The sequence below is a fragment of the Scyliorhinus canicula genome, chromosome 23 (assembly GCF_902713615.1).
Source record: "Scyliorhinus canicula chromosome 23, sScyCan1.1, whole genome shotgun sequence".
NCBI classification, from domain to species: domain Eukaryota; kingdom Metazoa; phylum Chordata; class Chondrichthyes; order Carcharhiniformes; family Scyliorhinidae; genus Scyliorhinus; species Scyliorhinus canicula.
In genome coordinates this window covers 4,915,907-4,937,033 of record NC_052168.1, presented here as the reverse complement: position 1 = coordinate 4,937,033, position 21,127 = coordinate 4,915,907, and the positions used below count along the sequence as shown (strand labels likewise).

Sequence of the window (21,127 nt, the reverse complement as noted above, 5' to 3'; positions counted from 1 at the left end):
ATCTAAGAAATCTCCAATTAATGGAACCCTCCAGACGTTATTCTAACATTTCAATCCAAACTGTTAACTGGTCAAGCAGACACGGGGAGAATGTGCAAACTCCATGCGGACAGTGACCCGGGGCTGGGATCGAACGTCCTCAGCGCCGTGAAGTAGCAGTGCTAACCACTACGCCACCGTGCCACTCTCCCGTAAGCCTTCTTACCTACCTATCCTGCTGCCTGCAGGGATCTATGTAGATGTAGCCCAAGGTCCCTCTGTTCCTCTGGACTTCCTAGGGTCCGATCGTTGATTGTGTATCCCTGGCATTGTTAGTCCGCCCAAAGTGCATCATCTCACATTTTCTAGGGTTAAATTCCATTTGCCACTGCTCTGCCCGTCTGACCAACCCGTCTACACCATCCAGCCCATCTAAATCGGACTGTAATCTTAGGCTTTTTCCAGATTTCTTAGCGGCACTGTCAGACGCACGGACTCTTAGATACGAGGTTAAACAGAGGTCCTGTTGACCTGCTCAGGTGAGTATAAAAGATCCCATGGCCACTATTTTGAAGAAGAGCGGGGGGTGGGGGTGGGGATGGGGTTGGGGGTGGGGGGGGGGGGTGGATGTCCCCAGTGGCCTTGCCAATATTTACCTCTCAAGAAGTATCGCAAAGAAACAGATTGCCCGGGTCTGGTCATTATTGCTCCTTGTGGGATCGCGCTGTGCACAAATTGGCTGCTGCGTTTCCGACATTACAGAATTGTCAGGGCGCTGAAAGAGGCCATTCAGCCCATCGTGTCGGCACCGGCTCTCTGAATGGGCGACTCACTGCCTTCCATCCTCCCGCCTTCTCCCCGGCAACCCTGCGTCCGATAGCAGTTCAATTCCCTTCTGAACGCTTCAGATGAACTTGAACCATGGAAGGTGTGGTGAATGTGATTCACACTATATATAGTTGCCAATATCACTCCATGTATATATGTTCGTTATCTACCCATTGTAAGTGCAGTTGCACTATCTGACCACCAGGAGGAGTCGCTCTGGGAGTACGCGAGAGTTTGTACTGGGCTCCTCCCTTGGCTCCGCCCAGGACTCCTCCCCCTGGGACCGATGTATAAAGATCAGTGCCTTAGAGCCAGCCTGCCAGTTCACCTGAAGTCAACGACGAATAGGCTGGCTCTGCTGTAAGTGTATTAAAGCCTCTGTTCAGATCCAACTACACGTGTTCGCTGAATTGATGGTTCCATCAGAAGGCATCGCAGCCAATCCGGATCCAGTCCTCACTGGCCTGGCCAGACTCCCTGGCCGGCTTCCAGGACAGCGATAGCTGCCCTTCAGTGGCTGTAAAGATGTGACATCTGCTGGTTGTGAAAAGTGCAATTGGAATGCAAGTTTTCGTGAAAGTCGGTGCCCAAGTTCATCGATGCACTGCGAGATATTTCAGATGGTGAAATTTGAATCCAATAAAATCTGGAATCTAATAAAAGTCCAACGATGACCACGAAACCGTTATCGATTAATGCACAAACCCATTTGCTTCACCAACAGCCCTTTAACATAGAACAGTACAGCACAGAACAGGCCCTTCGGCCCTCGATGTTGTGCCGAGCAATGATCACCCTATTCAAACCCATGTATCCACCCTATACCCGTAACCCAACAACTCCCCCCCCTTAACCTTACCATCAGGACACTACGGGGAATTTAGCCTGGCCAATCCACCTAACCCGCACATCTTTGGACTGTGGGAGGAAACCGGAGCACCCGGAGGAAACCCACGCAGACACGGGGAGGACGTGCAGACTCCGCACAGACAGTGACCCAGTCGGGAATCGAACCTGGGACCCTGGAGCTGTGAAGCATTTATGCTAACCACCATGCTACCGTGCTTTAGTGAGGGAAATCTGCCCTCCTTACTGGGTCTGGCCCACATGTGACTCCAGACCCGCAGCAGGTTGACTCCTGACTGCCCCCCTCTGAAAATGGATCAGCAAGTCACTCAGTTCAAGGGGCAATTAGGGATGGCAATAAAATGCTGGCCCAGCCAGCGAGGCCCACTGAATTAATTTTTTTAAAACTCTCATAATTGTCTGGCCCAGGCATGCAGCAGATAACCGATACAACAATGAAGCCAGACAAAACGATAAAGATAGAATTATCTTAATAAAGGCACCCAGAGGGTGATGAGTTGCTGGAACTCACACTACCAGGGAGTGTGTTTTTTTACTAATTCTTTAACGGGATATGGGTGTCAGTGGTTAGGTCAGCATTGGTTACCCATTTCCTAATTACCCTGGAGAAGGTTGATGCTAATACTGTAGTGAAGATGCATTTGAGGACAGGCACAGGAGGGAGAGAGGATTAGACTGGTATATTGATCAGTGGAGGTAAAGTGTAGGGTGAGTGGGGTTTAATGTGCGACATGAACAGCAGCATTGAGCAGTGAGAAAGAGAGAAAGAAAGAGTGTGTGGAAGAGAGAGAGAGTGGGAGAGAGAGAGACAGAGAGAGAGAGAGAGAGTGGGAGAGAGAAAGACAGAGAGGGAGAGTGGGAGAATGTGAGTGGGAGAGAGAGAGAGAGACACACACAGAGATTGGGAGAGAGCGAATGGAAGAGAGATTGGGAGAGAGAGACAGAGAGGGAGAGAATGGGAGAATGTGAGTGGGAGAGAGAGAGACAGAGAGAGAGAGAGTGGGAGAGAGAGAGACAGAGAGAGAGAGCTAGTGCGAGAGAGTGGGAGAATGTGAGGGAGAGATAGGGAGAATGTGAGAGAGAGAGAGAGACAGAGAGAGAGATTGAGAGAGAGCGAATGGAAGAAAGATTGGGAGAGTGGGGTGAGAGAGAGAGACAGAGAGGGAGAGAGCGAGTGGGAGCGAGTGGGAGAGAGAGAGAGAGAGAGACAGTGGGAGAGAGAGAAAGAGAGAGAGATGAAGTGTAGGGTGAGTGGGGTCTAATGTGGGACATGAACAGCAGCATTGAGCAGTGAGAAAGAGAGAATGTGTGGAAGAGAGAGAGTGGGAGAGAGAGAGACAGAGAGGGAGAGTGGGAGAATGTGAGTGGGAGAGAGAGAGAGACACACACACACAGAGATTGGGAGAGAGCGAATGGAAGAGAGATTGGGAGAGACAGAGAGGGAGAGAATGGGAGAATGTGAGTGGGAGAGAGAGAGACAGAGAGGGAGAGAATGGGAGAATGTGAGTGGGAGAGAGAGAGACAGAGAGAGAGAGAGAGTGGGAGAGAGAGAGAGACAGAGAGGGAGAGAATGGGAGAATGTGAGTGGGAGAGAGAGAGACAGAGAGAGAGAGAGTGGGAGAGAGAGAGACAGAGAGAGAGAGCTAGTGCGAGAGAGTGGGAGAATGTGAGGGAGAGATAGGGAGAATGTGAGAGAGAGAGAGAGACAGAGAGACAGAGAGAGAGATTGGGAGAGAGTGGGGAGAGAGAGAGAGACAGAGAGGGAGAGAGCGAGTGGGAGCGAGTGGGAGTGAGTGGGGAGAGAGAGACAGAGTGGGAGAGAGAGAAAGAGAGAGAGATGAAGTGTAGGGTGAGTGGGGTCTAATGTGGGACATGAACAGCAGCATTGAGCAGTGAGAAAGAGAGAGTGTGTGGAAGAGAGAGAGAGAGTGGGGGAGAGAGAGACAGAGGGAGGGTGTGGGAGAATGTGAGTGGGAGAGAGAGAGAGAGAGACACACACAGAGAGATTGGGAGAGAGTGAATGGAAGAGAGAGATAGAGAGTGAGGTGAAGTGTAGGGTGAGTAGGGTCTAATGTGGGACATGAACAGCAGCATTGAGCAGTGAAAGAAAGAGCGGGAGTGTGTGGAAGAGAGAGAATGTGAGAGAAGAGAGGGAGAGAGCGATTGGGGAGAGAGAGAGAGTGGGGAGAGATGGGGAGAGTGTGTGTGAGAGAGAGAGAGAGAGAGAGAATGAGCGCACAGGCGCAACCTCAATTTAACATCTCAACTGACAGTTGGCACTCCTGACACTGCAGCACCGCCTCAGTAGGTAACTGGGAATTTGTGCTCAATCCCTGGAGTGGGGGTTGAACCCACAACCTCTGACTCCGAGCCATGATTGTGACACCCTGAGCCACGGCCAACACCTGAAATGACAGTGCAAGCTGAGCGGTGTAGCTTTATGGCAGAGAGAGTGAGAGAGAGAGAGTGCCTTCATAACACGATCTCCCATTCAGGGAACAAAAGGAAAAGTAGATGGTGCTTCTGAGTGCGTTCCTCAACAGCAGCGTGAATGCATTCTACACCGTAAGGCAGTGTGGGCATGCAAATTGTACAGTAAAGGCCTTCCGCATATCATTAAGTGACCCAAGCCGGGAGTCGAATCCGGGTCCCTGGCGCTGTGAAGCGACAATACTGTGAAATGTCTTGGGGACGTAGAGATGTTGAAGACTGTGGGATGTCGCTGGGTGACTTTCCTCTCTTACAACAGTGACTACACTTCACAAAAAGGCGGCACGTTCGCACAGCGGTCAGCACAGTGGCTTCACAACACCAGGGTCCCAGGTTCGATTCCCGGCTTGGGTCACTGTCTGTCTGGGTCACCGTCTGCACGTTCTCCCCGTGTCTGCGTGGGTTTCCTCCGGGTGCTCCGGTTTCCTCCCACAGTCCAAAGATGCGCGGGTTAGGTAGATTGGTCACGATAAATTGCCCTTTAGTGTCCAAAAAATGGTTAGGTGGGGTTACAGGGATAGGGTGGTGTTTGGATAAGGTGGAGGTGTGGGGCTTAGGTAGGGTGCTCTTTCCAAGGGCCGGTGTAGACTTGATGGGCCGAATGGCCTCCTTCTGCACTGTAAATTCTATGATTCTATGATACTTCATTGGCTGTAAAGTATTTCGAGATATCCTGGATTCATGAAAGGTGCTATATAAATGCAAGTTCATCTTTCAAAACATAAATGTCAGTTGTTGTTGATGAAATGAAATGAACATCGCTTATTGTCACAAGTCGGCTTCAATGAAGTTACTGTGAAAAACCCCTAGTCACCACATTCCAGCGCCTGTTTGGGGAGGCTGGAGGCTATTCAGCAAGTTGACTATGAGGCCTCAGTACCATTGCGATTGGGAAGAAGGGGCTCGTGTATTTTCCAGAGTCCCTCCCTACTTGGCTGGTTTAGCACAGTGGGCTAAACAGCTGGCTTGTGATGCAGAGCCAGGCCAGCAGCGCGGGTTCAATTCCCGTACTGGCCTCCCCGAACAGGCGCCGGAATGTGGCGACTAGGGGCTTTTCACAGTAACTTCATTGAAGCCGACTCGTGACAATAAGCGATTATTATTATTAGTGGAAAGCCTCCGAGGAGGACAGGATCAGATTCAGCTGCGAAGCACTCACAGTCAAACAGCCGATCTGGGCTCGCACGTGGAGACCGCCCGCTCGGCTGAAGGCCGCTGAGAGGGTTACGGCTGCAGGGCCAGCGCTACACTCCAGCGCGAGGCGGTGTCTCGGGGCGACGGGGAAACTCTTGCTCTGCGAAGGCATTGAGGCGGCCGACAGAATGGGGGGGCCTGGGGTTTGGAGAGCGCGCTACTGGACCATTTGTTGGGGGGTTTAGAGGGGGGCATTGGGATGGAGCAGTGCAGCGTGGGCAGAAATAAACACGGTCCCCAACTCTGCTCCGTTTCCTACATAATAAACGTCACTGTGTGAGGCTTAATAATAATAATAACTTTTTATTGTCACAAGTATGACGTTTTTGGAAGGATGTGGAAGCTTTGGAAAAGGTCCAAAGGAGATTTACCAGGATGTTGCCTGGGATGGAGAGTAGGTCTTACGAGGAAAGGTTGAGGGTGCTAGGCCTTTTCTCATTAGAACGGAGAAGGATGAGGGGTGACTTGATAGAGGTTTATAAGATGATCAGGGGAATAGATCGAGTAGACAGTCAGAGGCTTTTTCCCCGGGTGGAACAAACCATTACAAGGGGACATAAATTTAAGGTGAATGGTGGAAGATATAGAGGGGATGTCAGAGGTAGGTTCTTTACCCAGAGAGTAGTGGGGGCATGGAATGCACTGCCTGTGGAAGTAGTTGAGTCGGAAACATTAGGGACCTTCAAGCGGCTATTAGATAAGTAAATGGATTAGGGTAGAATAATGGGGTGTAGATTAATTTGTTCTTAACCTAGGACAAAAGTGGCACAACATCGTGGGCCGAAGGGCTCGTTCTGTGCTGTATTTTCTATGTTGCTGTGAAAAGCCCCTAGTCTCCACATTCCAGCACCTGTTCGGCTAAGCTGGTACGGGAATTGAACCCGCGCTACTTGCCTTGTTGTGCATCACAAACCAGCCGTCTAGCTGACTGAGCTAAACCAGCCCTGGCTGAGAACAGCCAAGAGAATGAAACTGGCTCTCTGCAATCATTGGTAATCCCCTCACACTGGCATTCACAAGCCCTGATGTAAAGAGGAGGAGGAACGGTGTGTGTCACAGGCCTGACCGATGTGTCAGTGACCCCGTGAGACAGTGTTGGGGGTCACAGGCCTTCTACTCCTTGCAGAGTTTGTTAAACAGATGGGACTCCTCTGCCCCGTGTTGGTTTATTGATGCTTTCATCTGCCTGAGTCAGGGAGACAGCCAAGATAAACAACAGGTCACTTCCTGACTGCACCATTCACAGCATTGCCCAGTGAACAGCATCTGGACACAAATCCATACCTGGTCGCTGCCGGCGGGTACTCGTCGTGAAGGCTTGGGGGGGGGCTCCATTCCCGGGGGGGGGCTCCGATGGGGTCTGGCCCGCGATCGGGGCTCACCGATCGGCGGGCCGGCCTCTCCCCCCCCCCCCCCGGGCCTGCTTCCTTGCGCAACCAGCCCCAGAATCCCTGCGCCATGTTTGGTGAGGGGCCGGAGCGCATGCGTCGATTGGCACTGACGCCATGCCGAGGCCCCGCCCCTGTAAATCGCACGGCGATCCTGCTAACCCCACGGAGGGGGGAGAATAGGGGTCTGGGAACGGGTGCCGACGCCGGGGTCAAACACTCTGGTTTCTACTCCGGCGTCGGCACTTAGACTCCCGTTGGAAGAATCCCGCCCACAATCTCTTCCCTCCCCATTCCCCCCCAACAATAACCTTCCCCATTCCCCCCAACAATAACCCTCCCCATTCCCCCCAACAATAACCTTCCCCATTCCCCCCCAACAATAACCCTCCCCATTCCCCCAACAATAACCATCCCCATTCCCCCCAACAATAACCCTCCCCATTCCCCCCAACAATAACCCTCCCCATTCCCCCCAACAATAACCCTCCCCATTCCCCCCAACAATAACCTTCCCCATTCCCCCCAACAATAACCTTCCCCATTCCCCCCAACAATATTCCCCCAACAATAACCCTCCCCATTCCCCCAACAATAACCCTCCCCATTCCCCCCAACAATAACCCTCCCATTCCCCCCAACAATAACCTTCCCCCATTCCCCCCCAACAATAACCTTCCCATTCCCCCCCAACAACAACCTTCCCCATTCCCCCCAACAATAACCTTCCCCATTCCCCCCAACAATAACCTTCCCCATTCCCCCCAACAATAACCCTCCCCATTCCCCCAACAATAACCCTCCCCATTCCCCCAACAATAACCCTCCCCATTCCCCCAACAATAACCCTCCCCATTCCCCCCAACAATAACCTTCCCCATTCCCCCCCCAACAATAACCCTCCCCATTCCCCCCCCAACAATAACCCTCCCCATTCCCCCCAACAATAACCTTCCCCATTCCCCCCAACAATAACCTTCCCCATTCCCCCCAACAATAACCCTCCCCATTCCCCCCACAATAACCTCCCCATTCCCCCCCCAACAATAACCTTCCCCATTCCCCCCCAACAATAACCCTCCCCATTCCCCCCCAACAATAACCCTCCCCATTCCCCCCAACAATAACCTTCCCCATTCCCCCCAACAATAACCTTCCCCATTCCCCCAACAATAACCCTTCCCATTCCCCCCAACAATAAACTCTCCCCATTCCCCCCAACAATAACCTTCCCCATTCCCCCCCAACAATAACCCTCCCCATTCCCCCAACAATAACCCTCCCCATTCCCCCCAACAATAACCTTCCCCATTCCCCCCAACAATAACCTTCCCCATTCCCCCCCAACAATAACCTTCCCCATTCCCCCCAACAATCACTTTGCCATGCTGGGGAGGCGGTGGAGTAGTGGTATTGTCGCTGGACTGGTAACCCAGAGTCATGCTCTGGGGACCCAGGTTCAAATCCCACCACTGCAGATGGTGAAGTCTGAATTCAATTTAAAAAAATCTGGAATTAAAAGTCTGATGACCATAAAACCATTGTCAATTGTCATAAAAATCCATCCGGTTCGCCAATGTCCTTTAGGGAAGGAAATCTGCCGCCCTTACCTGGTCTGGCCTACATCTGAATCCAGACCTACAGCGAAGTGGTTGACTTTTAACTGTCCCTCAAGGAGGGCAGCACGGTGGCCTAGTGGTTAGCACAACCGCCTCACGGCACTGAGGTCCCAGGTTCGATCCCGGCTCTGGGTCACTGTCCGTGTGGAGTTTGCACATTCTCCCCGTGTCTGCGTGGGTTTCGCCCCCACAGCCCAAAAATGTGCAGAGTAGGTGGATTGGCCACGCTAAATTGCCCCTTAATTGGAAAAAATAATTGGGTAATCTAAATTTTTTTTTAAAACTGTCCCTCAAGGGCAATTATGGATGGGCAATGTGGTAATACCACTGTATATATATGTGTGTGCCTCTATTAGGGGATGTACAATAGTACCGGCTATTACAGGTTTGTCGGTAAGCCCCTGCCGGCTAGCTCCGCCCACAGGAGCAGTATAAATATCCATGAGGTCTCCTGAGCTGCCATTTTACAGCTCCACTTGAGGTAATAACATCTCACGGTAATAAAGCCTCTTTTGTTCCGTTTCGTGTTTCTGTGTGCAATTGTTAGCGCAACAGGCAACAAATGCAGCCTGCGATGTCCATGAACAAATAAAATTCATTAAAATTCATCCCCATGTGGCGCAGCGGTTAGCCCTGTTGCCTCACAGCACCGAGGGTCCCGGGTTCGATCCCGGCTCTGGGTCCCTGTCCGTGTGGAGTTTGCACATTCTCCCCGTGTCTGCGTGGGTTTCACCCCCACAACCCAAGATGTGCAGGGTAGGTGGATTGGCCAGGCTAAATTGCCCCTTAATTGGAAAAATGAATTGGGTATTCTAAATTTATTTTTAAAAATAAATAATTTATCCGCACAATAACTCCCCCCTCCCCCATTCACCTCACCCCTGCCTGCCCGCTCCTCAATAATCTGTTCCCTCAAACAATCCTTGCCCACTTGTCCCAGCGGGCATTGGCTGAATAGGTTACAGCTGCGGCCTGTACCCAAATATCTGCCCTCCTAGCCCGGCAATCGATGCCTTCTGGAGGCAAGGGAATCGAGGTGGGGTTAAAATCAGGATAGAAAAAGAGAAAGCAATTCAGAGTGAGTGAAAGAAACTTGAGGGAGAGAGAGTGGAAGAGAGAGAGAGAGTGGAAGAGAGAGTGGGAGAGAGAGAAAGAGAGGGAGTTGGAGAGAGAAAGAGAGAGAGAGAGAAAGAGAGTGGGAGAGAGAGAGTGGAAGAGAGAGTGGGAGAGAGAGAGAGTGGAAGAGAGAGTGGGAGAGAGAGAGAGTGGAAGAGAGAGTGGGAGAGAGAGAGTGGAAGAGAGAAAGAGAGAGAGTGAGAGAGAGAGAAGGAAAGAGAGAGTAGGAGAGAGAGTGGGGGAGGGAGAGAGAGTGGAAGAGAGAGTGGGAGAGAGAGAAAGAGAGGGGGTTGGAGAAAGAGAGAGCGAGAGAAAGAGAGAGAGAAAGAGAGAGAGAGAGAGTGAGAGAGAGAAAGAAAGAGAGAGAGTGGGAGAGAGAAAAAGAGAGTGGGAGAGAGAAAGAGTGGGAGAGAGAAAGAGAGAGTGGAAGAGAGAAAGAGAGAGAGTGAGTGAGAGAGAGAAAAAAAGAGAGAGTGGGAGAGAGAGTGGGGGAGAGAGAGAGAGAGAGTGGAAGAGAGAGTGGGAGAGAGAGAAAGAGAGGGGGTTGGAGAGAGAAAGAGAGAGCGAGAGAGAGAGAGAGTGAGAGAGAGTGAGAGAGAGTGAGAGAGAGAGAAAGAAAGAGAGAGAGAAAGAGAGAGTGGGAGAGAGAAAAAGAGAGAGTGGGAGAGAGAAAGAGAGAGTGGAAGAGAGAAAGAGAAAGAGTGAGTGAGAGAGAGAAAGAAAGAGAGAATGGGAGAGAGAAAGCAGGAGAGTGGGAGAGAGAGAGAGATTGGAAGCGAGGGCAGAAGGGAGAGAAGGAATTAGTTCAACCCCTCTCATGTCCACCCGCACTCTCATCCTCCCTGATCTTGTGATGAAATGTCAGTAGAGCACAGGGCGAATGGGCCTCGATAACCGGGCCATGAACTCTGACCCTTCCTGGATCAGCTATATAAACCCACAATGTCAGGGGTAGCCAGCTATGATTTGCAATAAAAACAAATAATTTTCAGTGCATTGCAGTTTTTTTTAATAAAAGGGGAGATCCTGCCTTACACATCACCATGAGTTTTGCAATCATTGGGTGTGTTATTTTTCCAGTAACATTCAGAATTCCCAGGGCGGCGCAGTGGTTAGCCCTGCTGCCTCACAGCACCGAGGACCCGGGTTCGAATCCCGGCCCCAGGTCACTGTCCATGTTGAGTTTGCACATTCTCCCCGTGTCTGCGTGGGTCTCACCCCCCCATAGCCCAATGATGTGCTGATTGGGTGGATTGGCCACGCTAAATTACCCCTTAATTGGAAAAAACATAATTAGGTACTCTGGCCAGAGGAATATTGGCAGAGGAAGAGACGCAGAAACTCACTCGGCCGCCAGTACATCAGGATCCGCGATACAAACAGACCTGATATTTATAGTCTGACAGACTGTGCAATTAAGAAGAATTGATAACTGCACCACCCCAGTGTGTGGTGAGCTGGGAATGCGGTACGATCAAATTCCCTCTCTGCCTCTCATCTCTATTACGATGCTTCTTAAAACTCGCCTCCTTGGCCAAGCTTTCAGTCACTTGTCCCTGTTGGGCGTGGTCTTCCAGCCCTTCACACGGATCTTCCAGTCCTGCCCCCCCCCCCCCACTAACTTTGTTAGGGGTGCTATATAAATGCAGGTTAGTGCTGTGGCTCACACACAATCCCCAGTCAGAGCTGTGGCTGCGGTGGCCCGGTCGATATGGTCGAAGGACTCGGCCATTGTCCAGTGGGCCCGCTGGAGAAGGAACTGGTGCCCGGGTGCAGATCGGGCGAAGCCTTCTGCGGTTGAACAGACGGCCAACATTTCGCATTTTAGGCTCAGGACCCTGGGGGCTGGTTGAAAGTGCAGCCCGGACACTGTGTGGATCCGAGTGGGAGAGGAGAGGGAGGGAGGTGGGCATGGGAGGAACACATGGAGACACAAGGCTGATGGGGGACTGAAGGCGTAGCCTTTTGCCCTTTGCTCAGTCGGGCGGCTGCCGTGCCAATCTGGCAACGCTCAAAGCCGGGATACTCATGTGTCCAATGGAATGTTGAGCACCGCCAAACTCTGTACAGATTTCCTGGGCCAAAAAGGGAAATTTTCAGATTCCTACATCCTGCTCCCCTGTTGCATCTATCCTGAATCTGCCTCACTCACTCCTCATAGCTGCCATTTGGCCCACCCTTTCCGTGCTATCTCTTTGAAAGAGCTGTCCAATCAGTTTCTCCCCTTTCATTATCTATCCAGTTCCCTTTACAAAATCACGACAGAATATGTCCCCCCCCCCCCCCCCCTCCTCCAATTAAGGGGGCAATAGAGGCTGGTTTAGCACAGTGGGCTAAACAGTTGGCTTGTAATGCAGAACAAGGCCAGCAGCGCGGGTTCAATTCCCGTACTGGCCTCCCCGAACAGGCGGCGGAATGTGGCGACTAGGGGCCTTTCACAGTAACTTCATTTGAAGTCTACTTGTGACAATAAGCGATTATTATTATTATATAACAGTGGTTAGCACTGTTGCTTCGCAGCCTCCAGGGTCCCGGGTTCGATTCCCGGCTTGGGTCACTGTCTGTGCGGAGTCTGCACGTTCTCCCCGTGTCTGCGTGGGTTTCCTCCGGGGGCACCAGTTTCCTCCCACAAGTCCCGAAAGACGTGCTTGTTAGGGAATTTGGACATTCTGAATTCTCCCTCCGTGTACCCGAACAGGTGCTGGAATGTGGCGACTAGGGGCTTTTCACAGTAACTTCATTGCAGTGTTAATGTAAGCCGACTTGTGACACTAATAAAGATTGTTATTATTGTTAATTTAGTGTGGCCAATCCACCTAACCTGCACATCTTGGGTTGTGGGGGTGAAACCCACGCAGACACGGGGAGAATGTGCAAACTCCACACGGACAGTGACCCAGGGCCGGGATCGATCCCGGGTCCTCGGTGCCGTGAGGCAGCAGTGCTAACCCACTGCGCCACCGTGCCGCCCAAATTAATGCTCTATCAATTGTTCCTTTTAAATCTGAGATTGGTACCTTTTTTGTTAATCAAAGGTGCTGAGGGATATGGAGCAATGGTCGATGATGTTAGGTCGCAAGTAATCTTATTGCTTGAAGGAACAGAGCTAAAGCGGAGTCTGCACATCCTCCCCGTGTGTGTGTGGGTTTCCTCCGGGTGCTCCGGTTTCCTCCCACAGTCATAAAGATGTGCAGGTTAGGTGGATTGGCCATAATAAATTGCCCTTAGTGTCCAAAATTGCCCTTAGTGTTGGGTGGGGTTACTGGGTTATGGGGATACGGTGGAGGTGTTGACCTTGGGTCAGGTGCTCTAAGAGCCGGTGCAGACTCGATGGGCCGAATGGCCTCCTTCTGCACTGTAATTTCTATAAAGAGGTTTAAATGGCTTCCTCTTGCTCCAATGCAGCTAAGTCTCTCTTTAACCCTCCCTGTTCGAAGTGGAACAACCCCAGTGATGCACAATCAATGGACACGAAACGTAGATAAAATCCGAACGATAGGGTTTAGTACACAAGAAGTGTGCCCGGCAGCAAACGTACAGGAGAATGGCCGACTGCCGGGGAACACGGGTTCTTATACCCCACCTCGTAGGCGGAGCTACCTACCTCTCAGCCAATAGGCTGAGAGGCACATGACATACCTGGGCCAATGGGCAGCGAGTCCTCTGCACCAATGGCAGCTCACACTTCCAGGTACCGTAATACCCCTAGTCATACTACCACACCCAGTTTCTCTTGTCTTGCTGTTAACCAAAATGCCAAATTGTGCCACCAGTCACTGCAAATGCCATCATGGTGTAAAGAAAATCTGACGGCACTATTTGCAGGGAGATTAAGGAAGTTCTCCCCTGTGTCCAAGTTGGTATTTATCCCTCAATTAACATCACTCATAGAAACACGGAAAATAGGAGCAGGAGGAGGCCATGTGGCTCCTCTCCCCACACCCCTCGATGCCTGCTCCGCCGTTCAATATGATCATGGCTGATCCCAGCACCACATTCCTGCGCTCTCCCCACACCCCTCGAAGCCTTGAGAGGCCTTGAACTCTTATCTAGTTCCTTCTTAAATATATTCAGTGACTTGGCCTCCAGCCTCTGTGGCAGAGAATTCCACAGGTTCACTGCCCTCTGAGAAGAAATTCCTCCTCATCTCAGTCCTAAATGGTCTACCCCCCCCCCATCCTGAGATTGCAACCCCTTGTTCTAGAGCCCCCCCACCCCCCACAGCCAGAGGAAATCATCCTCCCTGAATCCAGTCTGTCAGAATTTTATACGTTTCAATCAGATCCCCTCTCACTCTTCTAAACTCCCCCCCCCCCAAATAGACGATCCCTCGATTAACTCCAATGTAGATTACCTAGACTCGATCTGTTGGCTGTCTATGGGATCTTACTGTGCGCACATTGACGGTGGGGAGTCCCACAGCGGGACGGCGACTACACTTAAAAATAAACTAGTCGTAATGGCTGTCAGACCACTTGAGACGGTGGAAGGTTCGACGTGGAGCTGTGCCTTTTCCAGACCAGAGTGTTCATGGCTATGGCCCCTGCTACTTTCCTAAAGTTTGCTGCCTACCTCCAACTCCAAAAGTATATTTTTTTTTTGGGGGGGGGGGGGGGGGGGGGGTGGAGGAACTTGGTCCTAGGGGAACCTGGGGTTGGGAATATTTGGTTTTGTTAAATTCCAGTTGGCAGGGAAAATAAAACCAATCAAACAAACAAACAAAATCTCTCTCTCTCTGCCTTAATCCGTGAAAAAGAATAGGAGAGGACACATCCCATTGCTGTATCAGTACACATAAATAAGCCCCAGTCTATCCTGGGGATCTGGCTAGAGTGATCAGGGGATAGATACACTGTGAAGTATTGGATTTTCACAGTAACTTCATTGCAGTGTTAATGTAATCCTACTTGTGACACTTTTAAATATTATTCTTCTTCTTCCATAAACTTCCAGTTGTGCAATTTACAGATTAAACATTCTCTGTGACTAGCCCCCTGTGAAATTGTGTGCTTATTTCGTCCTGGTGAAGCTGGGGGGGGGGGGGGTTGCTACAGAACACTCCACAATCCCCCACCCACCCCAGAGAAACAATAAAATGATGTTAAGTTTGTATCACCTAATGTAAGACGTTACTGACTCACTTGTGTGTCTCTCAGCTGGCAGCAATTGTCTCTGAGCTGATTCCTAGCGGCAGTCCTGCGTCTCCAGATCTGGATTCTGCTCCACTCTCTCTCAGTCAGGGTCTGGAGATCCGAAACTCTGCTGTTTGGGTTACAGAGGAACGGAAGTGGGAGGGAATCGAAACGATTTTGGCTCTCCACCCACCCCCTGGCTGAAAGAGGCAAAGAGGGAGGGAGGAATCAGGCCAAAGTTTAAAAGGAGACATTTCTGAAGGGATAAACAGTTCCAAAAAAAAAGAGTTGGAAGAAAACTTTGGAGGAGGGAAACGTTTGTCAAATCATACCCAATAAAAAGTGGGAGGGGGGAAAAAAAGTTTACAAAGTGTGCCAATAAAATGTTCAATCGGGGAGAAAAAAAAGTTCAAGTTTGAAACTTTGTTTTGTTTGAAAAGAGGAGATTGTGCAAGGGAGTAAGTTTGAAGTGGAAATGGAGAGATTAAGGGGCAGTATTCCTGTCCAGTGAACTGCAGATTCCTCAAAGATCAAATTGAATTCTGCTTCCATCTGATCCTAAACTTCAAACATTAATCACCAAAACCTTCCTCTATCTCCCTCAGCTCTGTCAATTCGAGATTAAATACTATTCCTCATTAATTAATCAGTCATCCTGGTCCAAACCATTTGGCTATTTCAACATCTCACACAGTGTAAACACGAGAATTGATATTGAACTGCACACAGCTGCCAACTTTCCATTCCAATGTTTTATTTTGCTCTCTTTTGCTTCCCCTGCCTTTAGCTCCTTGCCCCCCTCTGCCCAGATCATCCTCCATTCTGCTACACCAGCTGATTTCCAATATAGAATCAGAATATTTTAAACTGCCGCCCCTCCCCTTTCCATGTTCTCCCTTCCTATATTTCTATTCCTTTGTCCCTCTCCCATCCCCTTGTTTTCTCCCCATTTCCCCTCAGCGCCTTCCCATTCTCTATTTTCCTCCTTTTCGCCCCGTCCCCATTTCTTTCCCAAACCCTGCCCTCCCATGACCCCTTCTATTCCCTGTGCCATCTCCCATTCCCGATTCCTTCCATTCCCTCTATTCCCCCCATTCCCATACTCCCTCTCTTATTCCATCTATCACCAATTCCCCTCCCGTTACCGGCCCCTCTCTCTTGTTTCCTTCTCTCTTTCCCTCTATCCCATTCTCTCTCCCATTCCCCTCCCTGTCCAACAACTGGCTCCTAATTTGTGTCTTTGTTTGTATATTCATTCCCTATTCTCCTGCCATTCCCATTGACTCTCCTATTCCCTCCCATTTACTATTCTTCTCCCATTCCCTACACTCACAACCCTCCCATTCCCATTCTTGTTTCCATTCCCATTCTCCCTATTCATTTCCCATTCCCTATTCTTCTCCCTTTCCCTAAATGGCCACCCATTCCCTAATCTCCTATCCCTAAATCCACACCCATTCACAAATCTCCCATTCCTAAACCCCCACCCATTCCCTAAACCCCCATCCATTCCCTAAACCTCCATCCGTTCCCTAATCTCCCATTCCCTAATCTCCTATTCCCTAATCTCCCAATCCCTAATCTCCCATTCCCTAATCTCCCATTCCCTAAACCCTCACCCATTCCCTACTGCCCATTCCCTAAACTCCCACCCATTCCCTAATCTACCAATCCCTAAACTCTCATTCCCTAAACTCCCTCCCATTCCCTACTGTCCCATTCCCTAAACTCCCACCCATTCCCTAATCTCCCAATACCTAATCTCCCATTCCCTAAATCCCCACCATTCCCTAACCTCCCATTCCCTAATCTCCCATTCCCTAAACACTCAACCATTCCCAATTTCCCATACCCTAATCTCCCATTCCCAATTTCCCATTCCCTAATCCCCCATTCCCTAAATCCCCACCCATTCCCTAATCTCCCATTCCCTAAATCCCCACCCATTCCCTAATGTCCCATTCTCTAAATCCCCACCCATTCCCTAACCTCCCATTCCCTAAAACCCCACCCATTCCCTAATCTCCCATTCCCTAAATCCGCACCCATTCCCTAATCTCCCATTCCCTAAACCCCCACCCATTCCCTAATCTCCCATTCCCTAAACCCCCACCCATTCCCTAATCTCCCATTCCCTAATGTCCAATCCCTAAACCCCCACCCATTCCCTAATCTCCCATTCCCCAATGACCCATTCCCTAATCTCCCATTCCTGTTCCATGATTTTGGGAGTAACGTCGCCCCCTGGTGTTAACCGGGCCTCACTGCACCGGTTATTTTTCCCGTGCCGCACGCGCAGTTCCGAGCCGCGAGCCCCGCCCCCTCATGCACGCGCACGCGCAGTAAAGGTCACGGACCCGCTAGCACATGCGCGGCACGGGGCGACGAGGCAGACACCCGGCGGCCGAATTCGGAGCGGACAGCATCAGCATCCCGGTCAGAGCAGGATGATCATCCCGGTTCGCTGCTTCACCTGCGGCAAGGTGGTGGGAAACAAGTGGGAGGCGTATCTGGGGCTGCTGCAGGCCGAGTACACAGAGGGGTAAGTGAACGGGAGGCCTGCGGCCTAGTGTACAACAACAACCCTAACAACAACAACCAAACAACCATAACAACAACAACACCCACCCCCAACCCCAATAACAACAACCCCCACCAACAACCCCCACCCCCCAACACCAATCCCCACTCCCAACAACCCCACCCACACCAACAACCCCCACTCCCCACCCCCACCACCAACCCCCACCAACACCAACCCCCACTCCCCACCCCCAACAACACCACCCCCACACCCCAATAACAACAACCCCCACTCCCCACCACAACCCTAACAACAACAACCCCGCTCCATCCCCAAACCCCACCCCCAACAACCCACCCCCACCCACAACAACCCCAACCCACCCAACAACAACAACCCCCATCCCCAGCTCCAACACGGTAGCACAGTTTAGCACTGTTGCTTCACAGCTCCAGGGTCCCAGGTTCGATTCCCCGCTGGGTTACTGCCCGTGCAGAATCTGCACGTCCTCCCCGTGTCTGTGTGGGTTTCCTCCGGGTGCTCCGGTTTCCTCCCACAGTCCAAAAATTTGCAGGTTAGGTGGATTGGCTGTGCTAAATTGCCCTTAGTGTCCAAAACGTTTGGGTGGGGTTACCGGCTTGTGGGGATAGGATGGCGGTGTGGGCTTAAGCTCTTTCCATGGGGCCAGTGCAGACTCGATGGGCCGAATGGCCTCCTTCTGCACTGTTAATTTTATGAACACCACACTGTTTAAAACAGCACCTTTCCCAAAGTATAGGGGAGCTGGTGAAAGGGCCCTTTAAATGATAGCATTGCGGGAGGTGAGCTTCAATTTTAATAATAATAAGCTTTATTAGTGTCACAAGTAGGCTTACATTAACACTGCAATTAAGTTACTGTGAAAAGCCCCTCGTCGCCACATTCCGGCGCCTGTTTGGGTACACAGAGGGAGAATGTCCAATTCACCTAACAAACGTGTCTTTCGGGACTTGTGGGAGGAAACCGGAGCACCCGGAGGAAACCCACGCAGACACGGGGAGAACGTGCAGACTCCGCACAGACAGTGACCCAAGCTGGCAATCCAACCTGGGACCCTGCTGCTGTGAAGCAGCAGTGCTAAACTGTGCTACCGTGCCGCCTGAATACCCTCACTGAGGCACCTGTCAATTCCACTCAAAGAGGGTGGCAGAACTTTAGAGATTGTCTTTGCAAATGGCAGTCTATGTTGGATGAGTTGTAAATTTTAGATCTGAGATTGGAACGAAACGTATGAAGAGATTAATCCATCATGGGCAAATATAGAATCCCTACGGTGCAGAAGGCAGCCATTTGGCTCTTTGAGTCTGCACCGACCATCTGAGAGCACCCTACCCAGGCCCACTCCCCCGCCCTATCCCTGTAACCCCACCTTGGAGCATTTTAGCACGGCCATTCCACCTAACCCGCACATCTTTGGACTGCGGGAGGAAAGCGGAGCACCCGGAGGAAACCCACGCAGACACTGGGAGAAGGTGCAGACTCCGCACAGGCAGTCACCTAAGGCGGCACGGGGAGGACGTACAAACTCTACACAGTCGCCCGAGGCTGGAATCGAACCCAAGTCTCGGTCGCTGTGAGGCAGCTGCACTAACCACTGCTGAAGTGAATGGATGGAATTCAGTCACTGATCAGTCATGATCTCGCTGAACAGACCCAAGAGGCTGGGTGACTTCCTCCTATTATCATTTTAAAGTCATACATCTGGACGTCCTCACTGAACCCCTTTTAATCAAGTTGAAATAATTATTAGATTGCTCTCTCTTTAGCCCTCTACGCTCAGAGGAATACAGGCCTGCCACCCAACCTTGTGAGTTGATCCTTTAGGAAGCGAGGTGTGGACTCAGCATTAACCTGTTACTGATCATTTGTTTGCAGCGATGCACTCGATGCTCTGGGCCTGAAGCGTTACTGCTGCAGGCGGATGCTGCTGTCCCACGTGGATCTGATCGAAAAACTCTTGAACTACGCACCCCTGGAGAAGTGATGGTTTTTGGATCGCGATGATGCAAAGTGTTCGTCGAACCCTTTCTGGTTTGCTGCCGTGGCTCTTGCACGTGGATCAAAATCGTCTGCCGTGTAATCCACCTAATCATCTGTTGTGTAATTGTTATGGACTGGCGGAAGAGAATGTTTTCATTTTGTAATTACCTTGTGAATAAAATGGGGATTTGACTCAAAGTTTAAAGTAAAGTGTTTTTGTACAGATGTGCTGCATATTTCAAGGGGATGTTCATGAAAGGTTCACCTCTGATTTGGATTGTTAGTAAGGGAGAGATTGCCTTGGTGGATCTATTTTTTTAAAACACTAAATATAAAAATAAATCTTTATTGTCACAAGTAGGCTTACATTAACACTGCAATGAAGTTATGCTGGAAATACTTTGCTTGAAGGAGTATCTGGAGAGGAAACCAGTGTTAATGTTTTGGGGCCTGTGACCTTTCATCAGGACTGGGAAGAATTAGAGATGCGATTGGTTTTGAGCGAGGGCTGGATGGGATGAGGATGTGATTATGGAAGACCTGGAGTATGCCTTGTTGCGTCTCTATTTCCTCCCCTTGTGTTGTGCTGGTTACAGATTGAAAACAGCCGTTTTGTCATTGTTTACAGTAGGGTATCACGGTGGTGCAGTGGTTAGCACTGCTGCCTCGCGGCGCTGAGCACCTGGGTTTGATCCTGGGTCACTGTCCGTGTGGAGTTTGCACATTCTCTGCGTGGGTCTCACCCCCACACCCCAAAGATGCGCAGGTTAGGTGGATTGGCCATGCTAAATTGCCCCTAAATTGGCAATAAAGAATTGGGCACTCTAAATTTTTTTTTTAAAGATTGTTTGAAGTAGAAAGTCGCTAACTATTTAGTTATAGATTTCTCTTCTAACCCCACATCCACTTTTATAATAAATACTAACCCTAATTCCCCTTTAGAATCATAAAATTGGTACTTTGCATCAGTATTCACCAAAGAGAAGGAATTGGTGGATGTTGAGTCTGGCAAAGGGTGTGTAGACAGCCTGGGTCATATTGAGATCCATAAAGACGAGGTGTTGGGCTTCTTGAAAAATATTACTGTGAATAAGTCCCCAGGGATCTACCCCAGAATACTGAAGGAGACTACAGATGAAATTGCTGAGGCCTTGACAGAAATCTTTGGATCCTCACTGTCTTCAGGTGATGTCCCGGATGACTGGAGAATAGCCAATGTTGTTCCTTTATTTAAGAAGGGTAGCAACAATAATCCAGGGATCTACAGGCGAGTGAGCCTTACGTCAGTGGTAGGGAAATTACTGGAGAGAATTCTTCGAGACAGGATCTACTCCCATTTGGAAGCAAGGGGTCATATTAGCGAGAGGCAGCATGATTTTGTGAAGGGGAGGTCGTGTCTCAGTAACTTGATAAGAGTTTTTCGAGGAGGTCACAAAGATGATTGATGCAGGTAGGGCAGTGGATGGTGTCTATATGAACTTCAGTAAAGCCTTTGACAAGGTCCCTCATGGCAGACTGGTACAAAAGGCGAAGTCACACGGGATCAGAGGTGAGCTGGCAAGATGGATACAGAACTGGCTCGGTCAAAGAAGGCAGAGAGTAGCAATGGAAGGGTGCTTTTCTGATTGGAGGGCTGTGACTAGTGGTGTTCTGCAGGGATCAGTGCTGGAACCTTTCCTGTTCGTAGTGTGTATATATAAACGATTTGGAGGAAAATGTAACTGGCCTGATTAGTAAGTTTGCGGACGACACAAAGGTTGCTGGAATTGCGGTTAGCGATGAGGACTGTCAGAGTATACAGCAGGATTTATATCATTTGGAGAGATGGCAGATGGCGTTTAATTCAGACAAATGTGAGGTGATGCATTTTGGAAGGTCTAATACAGGTAGGGAATATACAGTGAATGGTAGAACACTCGAGTATTGACAGTCAGAGAGATCTTGGTGTACAGGTCCACAGGTCACTGAAAG

The 21,127-nt window shown here is 50.3% G+C and overlaps 2 protein-coding genes across 3 annotated transcripts in view; one reads left to right on the top strand and one right to left on the bottom strand.

Annotated features, from left to right (window-relative positions):
- LOC119956519 (tetraspanin-4-like) overlaps positions 1-14,784 on the bottom strand; it is a 50,759-nt gene extending 35,975 nt beyond the window's left edge. The window contains exon 1 of one of the 2 annotated variants that reach the window (XM_038783802.1): positions 14,623-14,784. The gene's annotated coding sequence lies outside the window, so the exon portion shown is untranslated. Of the gene's footprint in view, positions 1-14,597 lie in introns of both variants that reach the window. The other variant, XM_038783803.1, reaches the window with a different exon arrangement.
- Positions 14,785-16,936: 2,152 nt separating this feature from the next.
- polr2l (RNA polymerase II, I and III subunit L) lies at positions 16,937-19,354 on the top strand. The gene is made up of 2 exons (XM_038783901.1): positions 16,937-17,155; positions 19,052-19,354. The coding sequence occupies exons 1-2, from the start codon at positions 17,061-17,063 to the stop codon at positions 19,158-19,160; spliced, it is 204 nt and encodes a 67-aa protein (XP_038639829.1). The 5' UTR covers positions 16,937-17,060; the 3' UTR covers positions 19,161-19,354.
- The last annotated feature ends 1,773 nt before the right edge of the window (positions 19,355-21,127 follow it).

What these genes read in the sequence shown, in the direction of transcription:
- polr2l (XM_038783901.1), top strand. Translation starts at nt 17,061, where the DNA reads ATGATCATCCCGGTTCGCTGCTTCACCTGCGGCAAGGTGGTGGGAAAC. An exon ending in CAGGCCGAGTACACAGAGGG is followed by an intron (nt 17,156 to 19,051) that starts GTAAGTGAACGG and finishes ATTTGTTTGCAG; the next exon opens with CGATGCACTCGATGCTCTGG.